Source organism: Lepidochelys kempii, chromosome 8 (assembly GCF_965140265.1).
Source record: "Lepidochelys kempii isolate rLepKem1 chromosome 8, rLepKem1.hap2, whole genome shotgun sequence".
Lineage (NCBI taxonomy): Eukaryota > Metazoa > Chordata > Testudines > Cheloniidae > Lepidochelys > Lepidochelys kempii.
In genome coordinates, this window is record NC_133263.1 from 47182421 (window position 1) to 47194719 (window position 12299).

At 38.6% G+C, this 12299-nt stretch overlaps 1 protein-coding gene across 4 annotated transcripts in view; it reads left to right on the top strand.

The window, feature by feature from the left end:
* Positions 1-12299, top strand: part of KIFAP3 (kinesin associated protein 3) — a 137981-nt gene that overhangs the window by 52759 nt on the left and 72923 nt on the right. For 3 of the 4 annotated variants that reach the window (XM_073356365.1, XM_073356364.1, XM_073356366.1), the window contains exons 12-17: positions 4523-4631; positions 6760-6872; positions 8254-8419; positions 8668-8793; positions 9220-9318; positions 11863-11948. In XM_073356365.1, the coding sequence (XP_073212466.1) occupies positions 4523-4631; positions 6760-6872; positions 8254-8419; positions 8668-8793; positions 9220-9318; positions 11863-11948 (699 nt within the window). The remainder of the gene's footprint in view (positions 1-4522; positions 4632-6759; positions 6873-8253; positions 8420-8667; positions 8794-9219; positions 9319-11862; positions 11949-12299) is intronic. The other variant, XM_073356367.1, reaches the window with a different exon arrangement.

Consider the following 12299-nt stretch of genomic DNA (forward strand, 5'->3'; position numbering starts at 1 on the left):
ACTGTATGAGTCAGTTTCTCAGGGTTCTGATTTAAGGTTAGAGTTGAGGATAGAGTCTCCATCTCATAAGTGTAAAAAGCTTTCTGGTTGCTTTTTTTAGAATTGCACCACTCTGTTCTCTTTCCTGCCAAACATCTTTTTAACATCAAGCATATCCGCGATGGGAAGTTGCAATGGAAAGTTTTCAGAACATTTTTTGTCAGTATTTCATGGCAAAAGTTGTAATGTTCTTCCAAGTCGGGGGGAAGAAGGAGGATCTGATGGGAATAGCAAGTGTATGTTGCACAATACTCTTGTAAACATCCTGCAGATTGTTTGCCACAGGATGAAGTTGTATGCTAAGAAGCCCAAATGATACAGAGAACCCACTACTTTTGAATTGTCTCCCACCAAAACCAGAGGCTTTGTTTTGCACTATGGGGCTCAGTTATGATGTGATTTTGGAAAATATGGGCATGGTTTAAAAGCCCCTAGTGCCAAATATAAAGAACCATGGAAATTTCAATAATGTTTAACTAACATGCTTGTTCTGATAGGTATTGGCTGCTCAAAGTTGTGTCTGTAACCCTTGTTCCAAAACCCATGGAAGTAAATAGACTCCCATTAATTTCATTGTTCTTTATATCTGGCTCATAAAGCCTAGAAAAACTTTAAGGCTATCTGTGACCATGATGAACAGTTACCGTGCTCATTAAATCCTATACTAGACTATGGCTGAAGACCCTGTTCATCCAAAGCCACGCTGTGATTTGCCAGTTGGTCCTTTGTGATGAATATCTGTACACCTGCAGCTGGTGGGAAGAGCTAATTATAAGGGGGAGAGGTTGGGACAGGAGGGGAGAAATGAACATTTTAAAGTGACCCCCCTCCCCTCTCTCCCCCCCGGCCCCCCCGGTGACTAGATAGAAAGTGTGAAAAATCGGGATGGGACTGTGGGGTAATTGGGGCTTTCTCTTATACAGGCGCCTAATATTGGGATTGTCCCTATAAAATTGGGACATCTGGTCACCCTCCCCCTCCCTCAGATTGTTTTAATATAAAATGAAGGAGCCAACCATACTCTCTTAGCAGTAGGGCACATCAGGGTGTGTACTGGTGGGCTATTGGTGCATATCTCGGGTGGCGGAATACACTTCTCCTTCCCATGTAGTCCCCCATTCACTAAAAAAATGCGCTCCCTTTCACCCCAGTCAAGCTCTAGAAGATCACAGCACAAGCTAGCTGATGAGTTAGTTGAATTCTCCTTCATAGAAGGTTCTCCTCTGCTGACCCACTGGGACACGGGATATGAGAGGCTAGTGAATGTGACCAAAATAGGGCACAACAGCCCTATCCTGCCCCCATTGCATGGTGAGTGTCACCTCTGCAGAGCTGCCAGTGCATCCTATCTGCACAAAGAGTTGGGACTTGTTTCTGTCACATTTGCAGTCTGCAGGTCCATTAGGTCTGCTTGCCTGTGTCTTTCCTTTGAACACTTTAAATTGTCTGAAAGGGGCTGCATTCTCCCAGGTAAGCATCCTTGTGGATTTCAGGAGTTAATGGGCATTATTCTATTACCACTTAAAAGTGAGTATTAACAGTTCATTCTTGTTAGACCTTAGCAATGCGTGTTTTGTTTAAATAGGTGCAAATGCCATCCAGATGCTGATAAAAGCATATATTGGTAATAGCCTGGCCAATCAAAGAGCATGGTTAGGCAGTGATGTTATGGTGATATTTAATATTTTACCACTGAGCGGTGTACAAGGATCTCCTCAGTTCCCCACATGTTTTCCACCACAGTTGTCCTGCTTCGCTCCTCTTTGATCTATAAGCTTCTTTTTAGTTTAATGCTGGTAAACGTCCTCTCTTGACAGCGCCCTTTGCTCCTGTCCGCCATTATCTGCTGAAGTTCAGAAACCAGAGCATCACTTCAAACAGCAGAGTTAGGGAGTAACTGGTCAGAAGAGATTCCTGAGGCATGCAGTTCTGGCATAATCATTCAAAGATGTTTGAATTGGGGTTGAGGAGGGGGTTGGACAGAGGTGTATGTGAACAGAGCTGTGGGGGTTGGCCTCTGGTCATTGGTAAATAAGTGAAGTCAGGTGCCAGAGAGTCTAGACACAGTGATTTCAGTCCTGGGTCTGTGGTATCTGATACTCAATATGGGACTTGTCTGATTGAACACTACTGCCTCTTCATTGCACATGCTGCAGCCTTTTTACTGCCTTCCTGTTAAATCAGTAAAAGATGACAATGGACATGGTAAAAGCAGAACAAATTTAATTTTAATATTTCCTATTTGGCAGCAATTATGCTCCCTTTTGAAGTGGCACGAGGAGCAATCAAATTAAATGAAGACATAATGGGAAACATGGAGTTCATACAAAACTATTATTTTAAAATTTGAACTGGTTTAATTGAAATTGGAGTATATTTATTTCTTTTTACAGAGAAGTAGCTCAGTAATGACAATCTGACCCCACTACGTTCAACATTTAATTTCCATAGATTTTTGCATTCAGTGAGCATAGAATATGTTTGTTTTAAAATATATATAAATAATCTGAAGGGATTTTAAAATGAGAGTTCTGGAGGGTAATTTCTGAAAGGTCACATCCCCTACTTGCTGAACTTTCTATATGACTTTGCTGGTTAATTCATGTTTATATCAAGGCCATAGATTTAATAAACTAAAGATCTTCTTAGAAGTACTTGAAATCAGGGAAATCTGATTAACCTTTACTTAAGAAAAGGAGGAAATCGGCAATAGCTTTTACATCACCTTGTGAAAGCCCTAAAAGATACTTTATTTTTAGAGAGAGAGTATTAAATATTTTTGGATGTTTTTCTACATTTTCAAATATATTGATTTCAATTACAACACAGAATGAATATTCATTCTGTGTTGTAATTGAAATCAATATATTTGAAAACATAATACAATATAGAAAAACATCCAAAAATATTTAATATTCTATTGTTTAACAGCGATTAAAACTGGATTAATCATGATTAATTTTTTGAGTTAATTGTGTGAGTTAACTGCAATTAATCGGTTTCAGAGTAACAGCTGTGTTAGTCTGTATCTGCAAAAAGAAGAGAAGTACTTGTGGCACCTTAGAGACTAACAAATTTATTAGAGCAGTTAATCAACAGCCCCTATATATGAACAAGAACACAAATTAATCAATATTGTGACCTAAATTTGTGTGTATTAATTTGGCAGCCTCTTTGGAATGACAACTTGATAGTGTATTTATCTATTGCCAGATAACTCCCTCCAACAGATTGTCTGTGGAGGATTTACTTGCAGTGCTGTTGCCTCCTAATTGTCCTTTCTCTGAATATATTTTTTGGTAGATACCCACTCATCTTGTACTTAATCATTCCAAGGTGTTACCACTAGGGGGCAAGAGTGCAACTACTTTGACAGTTACAGTTCAGTTCTTTCTCCCTGCCCCTACCCCTGTATCTGTCCTCTTTTTAAGTGCATTTGTTTTACTCAGCCTTGTGCCCATGCTACCTTGCATTGCGATTCTGATAGGTCTTGCAAGCTAAGTAGTCTGGCTTCGTCAGTGCTTGCATGGGAGTGTGCAGAATTGGGGTTGGTGCTGCAGTAGGGGTGGTCTACCTTGTGAGTCAGTAACTGAACCAAATCTACCAAATCTGTGAAAAGTGAAGACTGAGAAATAGACTGACGTTTGGATGTCATTTATATATTGGATTTGCTGTTTGTAAAAAATTAAGGCAGACTTACAATAGACAAAATTAGGGTTGATATGTAAGCCGTGATAGACCAGTGAATATATAGGAACAAATTATATGGAATGGCAGCTAGCTGTTGGTTCTTTGTAGCCTCATCAGCGGAGTCACTAACATGCACCACAGCAATTAGAGCAGACTGTGGGAAATGTGTATTTTATCCCATGTGTCCTTTTTCCTCTACTGAAGGAGTGGGGCAGTAGTAAAGGAGACACTGGCTCAGTACTGCAGTATTTGGCAGTAGCAATGAGTGCAGCGGTAGTAGGTTTGCTTAGACAGATGGTGGGAAGGACATGTAGCAGATAAATCAGAGTGAGTTTAGATATAGGCAGCGGAGTAGACTTAGCCAGTTCAAAATAGCAGGAGTAGAATTATTATACAATAAAACAGCCATTCGTAGTGCTTTATTCCATTAAGCAAACGGAAGTATCCCGTTTTTCATGGGATGAATGCATTAGTACACAAGATTTTAAACTGTTCACAGGAATTTAACCATTCACAATCAATACGTTATCTTCCTATCACTGGATTTTATTTAACAAACTAGTTTATTTTAGAAAAGGTGGCAAGTGATTGCAATTCTTAACTGTTAGTAACTGTGGCTGTCCACAAATAATCAAACCCTAGTCCTTCCAAATTAATCACTATGACAAGTTGGCAGCAAATGTAGAGATGCTGAATATGAAAAGTATTCAGATTAGCATAGTTGGCTAGAGACTATTGCTCTGTTTTTTTTTCTCGTGCTTTGGAAAGTTTAATTACTTGTGTGTGTTGGTAGTTAATGAAGATGCTCTTTGAGTGCCCTGATGAACGCATTGACCTGGAGCTCATTTCCTTCTGCATTAATCTTGCTGCTAACAAGAGAAATGTGCAACTTATCTGTGAAGGTAAGTGTGCGGAAGCTTCACAGCATATCTTTGGGTCAGTGCCTAGCACCCTGATGGCAAATGTAATAGTAATACAACTAATGACAGCAGAAAAACATTCAAACCACATTTGTAATAAACATTTATGTATGTGCACAGTTGGGTCAACTCCTAATGTCACTCATCCCCCTATTGAGCCATAGTATCTCCAATTCTGTGGTGAACAGTTCCATGAAATCACTGATGACTATTATATTGAAAACTTTATGCTTATCCTGACCCTTACTATGTGGGTTGAATGTAACTCTGGAATTCACCCCCAAATCTTCCTACAGGCAACTGGGGTTCTGTTTCCAGACATGAATAAGTAACACAGGGCCTCTTTTATTTTTTAATGGAAAGATACAATTTGATCTATTTTAAGATTACATCCCTCAAAGCTGGTGTTTACAAGCTGCGTAGTATGAACAGGCTTACTTTTCATGCGGTTGCTCCAAAGCTGCTCTCTCTTTTTCTGAACTCCCTGTGCTGATTCTCAACTTTAAAGTGCAGTTCTTCTCTGAAATGACACCATAAAACTGGCACATTCTCAATCAACCATTTTGCTCCCTGTATGTATTCAGAATCCTAGCCACTAGCTTCAGTGGCAACTGCTTCATAGATTCTAAGGTCAGAAGGAACAATTATTTATTCCGGTCCCTGCATACAACAGACCATAGAATTTACCCAGCGATTTCTGCCTCAAGCTCTGTCACTTGTAGTTGAACAAAACAATGTTAATTGCTTTTTAGTCCTATTATCACTTGAAAGCCAACACCTCTAAAACAGAGTGAGCTGGATTCTATTCCTTTTTGTGCATCAACAACTCTATTTTTACTAAATTCCAATCAGTTATACATGTGCAAACTACACAGAAGACAGTGGACTTGCACAAGTGTCACTGAGGGAATAATTTAGTGTGCAGGATGTTTTTTACTGATGAGGATACATGAGAAGGAAAGAACCCAGTTTGACACTCAGAACCCAGACTGAGTTGGCAGGGCTCACAGTTAGAGAACAACCTTTTTTTATTTGCAAACTGAGCTTATTTGGTCTGGAATCAATAAAAGCAGTACAATAATGCCATTTTTACAGAATTTCCTTTCAGAGTTATAGCTATGAGAAACTTACAATTTTTCACCAACTTAGATGCAACTTTGTGTATGCATCACATTTTCTCTTTCTGACTGGGGATGTTTTCTATGAAAACAGGATTTCTGCTGCTGCATAATCATCTTTCGTTGCTGATTTGCTCAGCGTATCAGACCTAACCCTTTGCTATATTTTCAGTAGGGCTATTTATATATTGACTAGCATGAGGGCTGCTTCCTTTGTTGGTGCTCTGTCACAGAAACTCGTATAAAAATAAAAAAGTAACTGTTAATATCAGACAGGCAAGGTTGTCCTGAAGAGTCACATCAGTAAGACCATGATTTAGCCCACAATATCAAATAGTTAAGTCTGGTGAATGTACTGTTGTTCCTGTAGTGTCCAAAGTGCGGTGAGGGCTTGTTTGCTCCCTAGACATGTACTAAAAGAGTGCTTTGGTTTATAGCCTTTGCCAGCTCCCCTGGGCAAAGTAGCTGTTATATATGAGTACCTCTATTTGAAATTCCTTTGCAAGAAACCTGTCCAGACTTATATCTCCTCAAGTTACCAATATTAAGATGGATAGGCATTGTTTGAGAACTTGACTTGAAAATTAAGAGCAGGAGTTTGGGATGGCTGTATAGAATTGGGGTAGTTATAGTGGTGGTGGGAGTAGAGGCTTAGCAGGTGGGTTGCTTTTATTAGAGTTATAGTTGATAACTGAACTATTTAGTTCAGTTTTCTCTTATAGTGATGAGTCCTAATATTCAATAATTGAGATATTGGCTATTATATATTTGCCTTATATTTTGTCTTGGAGTTTATTCAGGTGAAATTTGTCCCTCTAATTATGGCCTGAAAGAACAAAATAGTTTCTGCTTTGTCTGATTTATTTGTCTTTGTCCTTTAATACTCGTAAATAAGAAAAAAATTCTAATTGTTTCTTTTTTTTTTAAGCAAAAGACCTGATTCTAGCTTTAATATGATCTGGGAGATTTGCCATGTATCATTTTCTTTTCAGGAAACGGATTGAAGCTGTTAATGAAGAGAGCTCTGAAGTTCAAGGATCCATTGTTGATGAAGATGATCAGGAACATTTCACAACATGATGAGCCAACGAAAAACCTGTTTATTGTAAGCACTTGCTATACGTTCTCAGTACCCTCTATCCCTTTGCATTGGAAAGGATTTTGGCTTTAGACTGCTGCTGCATCTTGAAGGATGGGTTGGCTTTTATCTTTACAAACGATTTTATATTCTTGAGTTTCATGTATTTGGCATTTCCATGTTTTTATGAAGCTGGTTTCATCGGTATTTTAAAGGGGTTTTGGATGCCTCAAGGAACTAGTGGTTGGTTACAATGTAAACCTTTTTACGTCTAGGTCACTGGTACAAAAACATGGAAATATACACATCTCAGAAACCGTTGCCACAGTTAGCACTAATCTTAAACTTTGTTCTCAAGAGAGAAATCTAGGACAGAATGAAGTATCCTTTGCCTGTTACAACTGGTTCCTTCAATTAAAGATTCAGGAGCAATGTGAAGAATCTCTTGCTACTTAAAAAAATAAAAAAAGAACAGGAGTAATAAGTGCTACTCTAAACCTCTTGACAGGTTTCAGAGTAGCACCCGTATTAGTCTGTATTTGCAAAAAGAAAAGGAGTATTTGTGGCACCTTAGAGACTAACAAATTTATTTGAGCATAAGCTTTCGTGAGCTACATGCATCCGAGGAAGTGAGCTGTAACTCACGAAAGCTTATGCTCAAATAAATTTGTTAGTCTCTAAGGTGACACAAGTACACCTTTTCTTTTTTCTAAACCTCTTGCTACTTTTAATAACTCTTGAGCGACTTAATTCTCTAAGGCTGAGCTACCTGTCCAGCAGTCTCATGAGCATTAATTACACACGCTCACGGAAATGAAATATGGAAAAGAATTTGTATTTTAGAATAAAAAAATATTTGGGTTAAATAAGGAGTTAAAATTCTAATTGGCAAATCTCTTAATAAAGTTGTTACTGCATGAAATCAAATCTTTTAACTGCCGTGCACTGCTAGTTCGTAAAATCCATACATGTAAACCACATAAGGTAACTTCACATACATTTCAGGAGGCTTTTTGGGAGCAGAAACCACTTCTATGGTTAAGATTCCATAACATTTTCTATTCTAACCCCCTTTCTTCAGTCTGGTAGCTTTCTAAAACTTTTACCTTTTGGGGGCTGAAATTTTCCATGTGTGGGTGTTTTTCTCTACCTACAGTAAATGTTCTTGAAAAGTTTGAACAAAAAGGTTCAGAGAATGAGAAATGGGGAAATTGTCATTTTTAAAAAACAGGTCTGCAACTAAGGTGTTGAATTAAATTTGGCTTGAAAATAGTCTGCACTTAGGAGATGTGCCTTTTGAATGTTCTGGTGAAAATTAGTTTTGCTTTGACTGAGTTAGGAACCTTTCAAAATCCTATGTTCATGTGCAGTACTTTTACTAATTACCTGCCTATATATTTTTTTTTAGGATTATGTTGGTGACTTAGCAGCTCAGATCTCTAATGATGAAGAGGAAGAATTTGTGATAGAATGCCTGGGAACACTGGCTAATCTGACCTTACCTGACCTGGACTGGGAGCTTGTCCTGAAAGAGTACAAACTGGTTCCATACCTCAAGGATAAACTAAAACCAGGTCTGTATTATCAGTGGTTTAGTCTTCCATGATATTCTGTTTTCCGATTGTAGTATCTTTTGCTATCATATTCTATTCTTATTGCAGTATTGTGTTTTGCTACTGTAGTATCTCTTGGGTGTATTAATTAGCATAATGTTAGCTTGTTGGAAAATTAGAAGAACTGTGTATAAGTAAGAATAAGAACGTTCAAGGATTCAGCAAAGAGTTTTCTTAAATACCCAGCTCTCTGCTGTTTTATTTGCCAGGTTCTGCAGAAGATGACCTTGTCTTGGAAGTGGTGATCATGATTGGAACTGTATCTATGGATGACTCCTGTGCTGCTATGCTGGCCAAATCTGGAATTATTCCAGCACTCATTGAACTTCTAAATGGTATATTACTGAATTTCTGATTTTCAGGCCTGTAGTTTCTAATGGACTCAGGTGGCACCATTCATTTTTTTAGCCTGCAGGATAGCAGTAGGTAGTCTCCAATGAAAGCACAATGTCTTTCCATTACTAGCAAAATGGCAATGAGCATGGTCTAGTGAACTCACTTTTTCTGCACTTCTGATGTCCTAATCTAATTCTCGCTGAAGTCAATGGGAATCTTTCTGTTGACTCTGATAGAAGTTGGATCAGGCCCTAAAAGTTCTGTGCACACTGGCAGGGATAGTCTGGTAGATATAAGACACCAGAAAAATGCATCCCAGTGTCCTTGGCTCTCCTGAGAGCCCAACACAACTCTTGAGACATTAATATACAATAGCAAAGTGCTCTGTCTTGGGGACTTGAGGAAAAACTTTTTTCTTTTTGCAGCTCAGCAGGAAGATGATGAGTTTGTCTGCCAAATCATCTATGTCTTTTACCAAATGGTCTTCCACCAAGCCACCAGAGATGTCATCATCAAGGAGACCCGTATCCTCTTATAAAGGCCAGACGATTAGAATTATAGTACTTAACTTACTATAATTAGAATTTGTTACGTGTCAAGCTTTACAGAATAATGGTGGTTTAGAAAATCATAGTAATTAGAATTAATTGAACTTGAAACAGTGGCTGAACACTATAGACATAAGACAGGTATACAAGTACCATAAGATGGTGTTGTGCAGTATAAAGGTTTTATTGGCATGCCTTACATAGGCCATTCCAAAAGAGTGTTGATAAAGTTTATTGTGCCACACCACTGTATTATGTATATGTCACACACTGTACAGGAAAACTATTTAATAAATGTTTGAAATATTTTAATGGGAAAAATTCTCGTATCTTTCCACCTGTAAAGGCAGGTGCCTTAGGCCTGGGCTACACTGGGAGCGGGGTTCGAATGAAGATACTCAACTTCAGCTATGCTATTCACATAGCTGAAGTCGAATTTTCTTAGTTCGACTTACCTGGCTGTCCTCATGGCTGCGAGTCGACCACGGCGGCTCCCCTGTCGACTCTGCTTACTCCTCCTGCCGAGGTGGAGCACAGACGTCGATTCGGGGATTGATTTATCTCATCTAGACAAGACATGATAAATCAATCCCCGATAGATTGATCACTACCCACCGATCCGGCGGGTAGTGAAGACGTAGCCTTAGTTACCATGATTTCACCTCTAGAGGGTTCAGATGGAGAAGAAAAATGTTTGTTCTTTCATATGCCTGCTGCTTCCAATCTCTTCTTCCCCTTCTCCCCCATCTCCATTTTCCCCCCTTAGAAGCATGTGTCCTCCAACGTTCACCTTCTTATCCTCAGTGCTGTTGTCATGTATCACTCCCCTGTCTCCTTCCCATCATTTCTCCTCTTTGATTTCAGTTCCTGGCTCTCCTCTTTTTCTGTGCTGATGGCCCCATTGCCTCTGCTACCTTTTGCCTTTTCACTGACTTTCTTCAACTTTGCATGACCTTAATTAGACTCCTGTTCTCCAGTCATCACCACCTCTCACTCTTTTTTTCTCTTGTTTTGTTTTAAACTGGGACCTGATTCAAACCTGGGAGTCAGGTCTTCATGTCAAAAATCTTTTCGGTATTATATTTATAAAGCACCTAGCATACACTAAGTGTTATATAAATTTGATGATAGTACCTCTGAAATGACCTACAGTATCTTTTCTAGGTATAATATTACAGCTTTAAAATCTGATAGCTCTGGAACGGCCAGAAATAAGTGGAGAATCCCCTTTCTGTCATATCAAAGTTTTTGGTTTTTGTTCTAGAAAGTTGCAGGATACCAATTCTTAAACTTGGACAATATTCCCTCAGGCCATTATCATCCTTTACTTCATTATTGCAAAAGCTGCTTTCCCCTAAGCACAAATTTCTCTTACTTAACTCACCCAGGTTACATTCCCTTAGCTTAGTCAGCCTGGAGAGTTTGAGGTGTCCTGGGACTCACTGAAGTGATTGCATGCTTGGTAACGTTGGACCAAGTCTGCCAAATATTTATCTTTACTTTTCCCCCAGAAAGCTGTCAGCTCATGCTGAGAGAGAACAGAATCATTTTTTGAATTTGAGGTGTGTGTGTGTAAAAAAAATCAACAGTTATTGTTTTTTCATATGATAAACCATTCAATTGGAAATCCTGTAGAAACATTGTAGCACCCTGTATTTTGGGATAGCCAGTTTTTTGCCCCAAGTCCCTAAATGGCCCCCTCAAGGATTGAACTCACAACCCTGGGTTTAGCAGGCCAGTGCTCAAACCACTGAACTGTCCCTCCGCCCACTAATGCCCAGCTTCATAAACAGTTCATTGTCAGCTTATTAATATGCTCCATGTCATAACAACAGCCAGTCTTTATCACCCTTTCTCCCTCCTCTTTTCTACCTCCTTCACCTACATCCGAACCATGGCATTTAGGATGCTGCTTAGTTTAAATTCAGTACTTCACCCTTCATTTCCTTCATCTTAAATTCATATACATCCTGTAATCTAATTGATTAAAATACCTCCACTGTTAGCCTTTTGTTTTTAACAAAAACTCACAGATGTTTTTATATCTACACAGCCACAAGAAATGCAATTTGAATAACACTTCATTCATCCACATAAGATCAGCCTTTTAAAAATACTGAAGTCTGTACCACAAGCATGCATCAATTGAGCGTTCTTACCTAGGATAAATAGTTTGCAAATCAGTCTTTACATTTTATAGCTTTTGAAAATATACTAAACTATGCCACAGCAATTAGAGAAACTGCACAAAATGTAAACTGAAAAAGATGTCCAAATGGCAGCATTTTCCGTGACAAACTAGAGAATATATTCTTAATAAAACAAATGTATATTCCTTTTCATTAGAAGTTGTATGTGAATGCACAGCTCTTTATTTAGCACATGAACCATTTGAAAAAAAGCCTGAGCTCTCACATGCTGTGGATAATTCCCCAGTGTGACGCTCAATTCCTCATGCCAGTTGGAAGAATCCAAACCTGTGGTAAAACCAGCATTACATCCTTAACCATTTCTTCCCAGAGGCTCCAGCATATCTTATAGACCTGATGCATGATAAAAATGCTGAGATCCGCAAAGTCTGTGACAATACACTGGATATTATAGCGGTAGGTTGAGTTCCTTTGTCCATTTTAAGAGCCTGTTTGAATGTGACATGGTTGTATTCTAAAAGAGTACTAGTAAACACTGGCCTGTTGAGTGAAAATATTTGTTCTACAAACGCACCTTTTTATTACATAAGAGGGAGTTGCATTTGCATGGCAAAATTAATCTATCTTGTTATAGTAATCTGTATCTAAATTTCTCGTTTAAAAACCACATAGATTCTTAAAAAAACAATGCTGGTTAATAGGATTTTAAAAATGTTTATATCACTCTTTATTTAGCACCACTTTGCGGTGTGTGAGGCCATACTTGATAAGGATTGTATGTTTTTGGAATTTTATGGTTGCCCAACA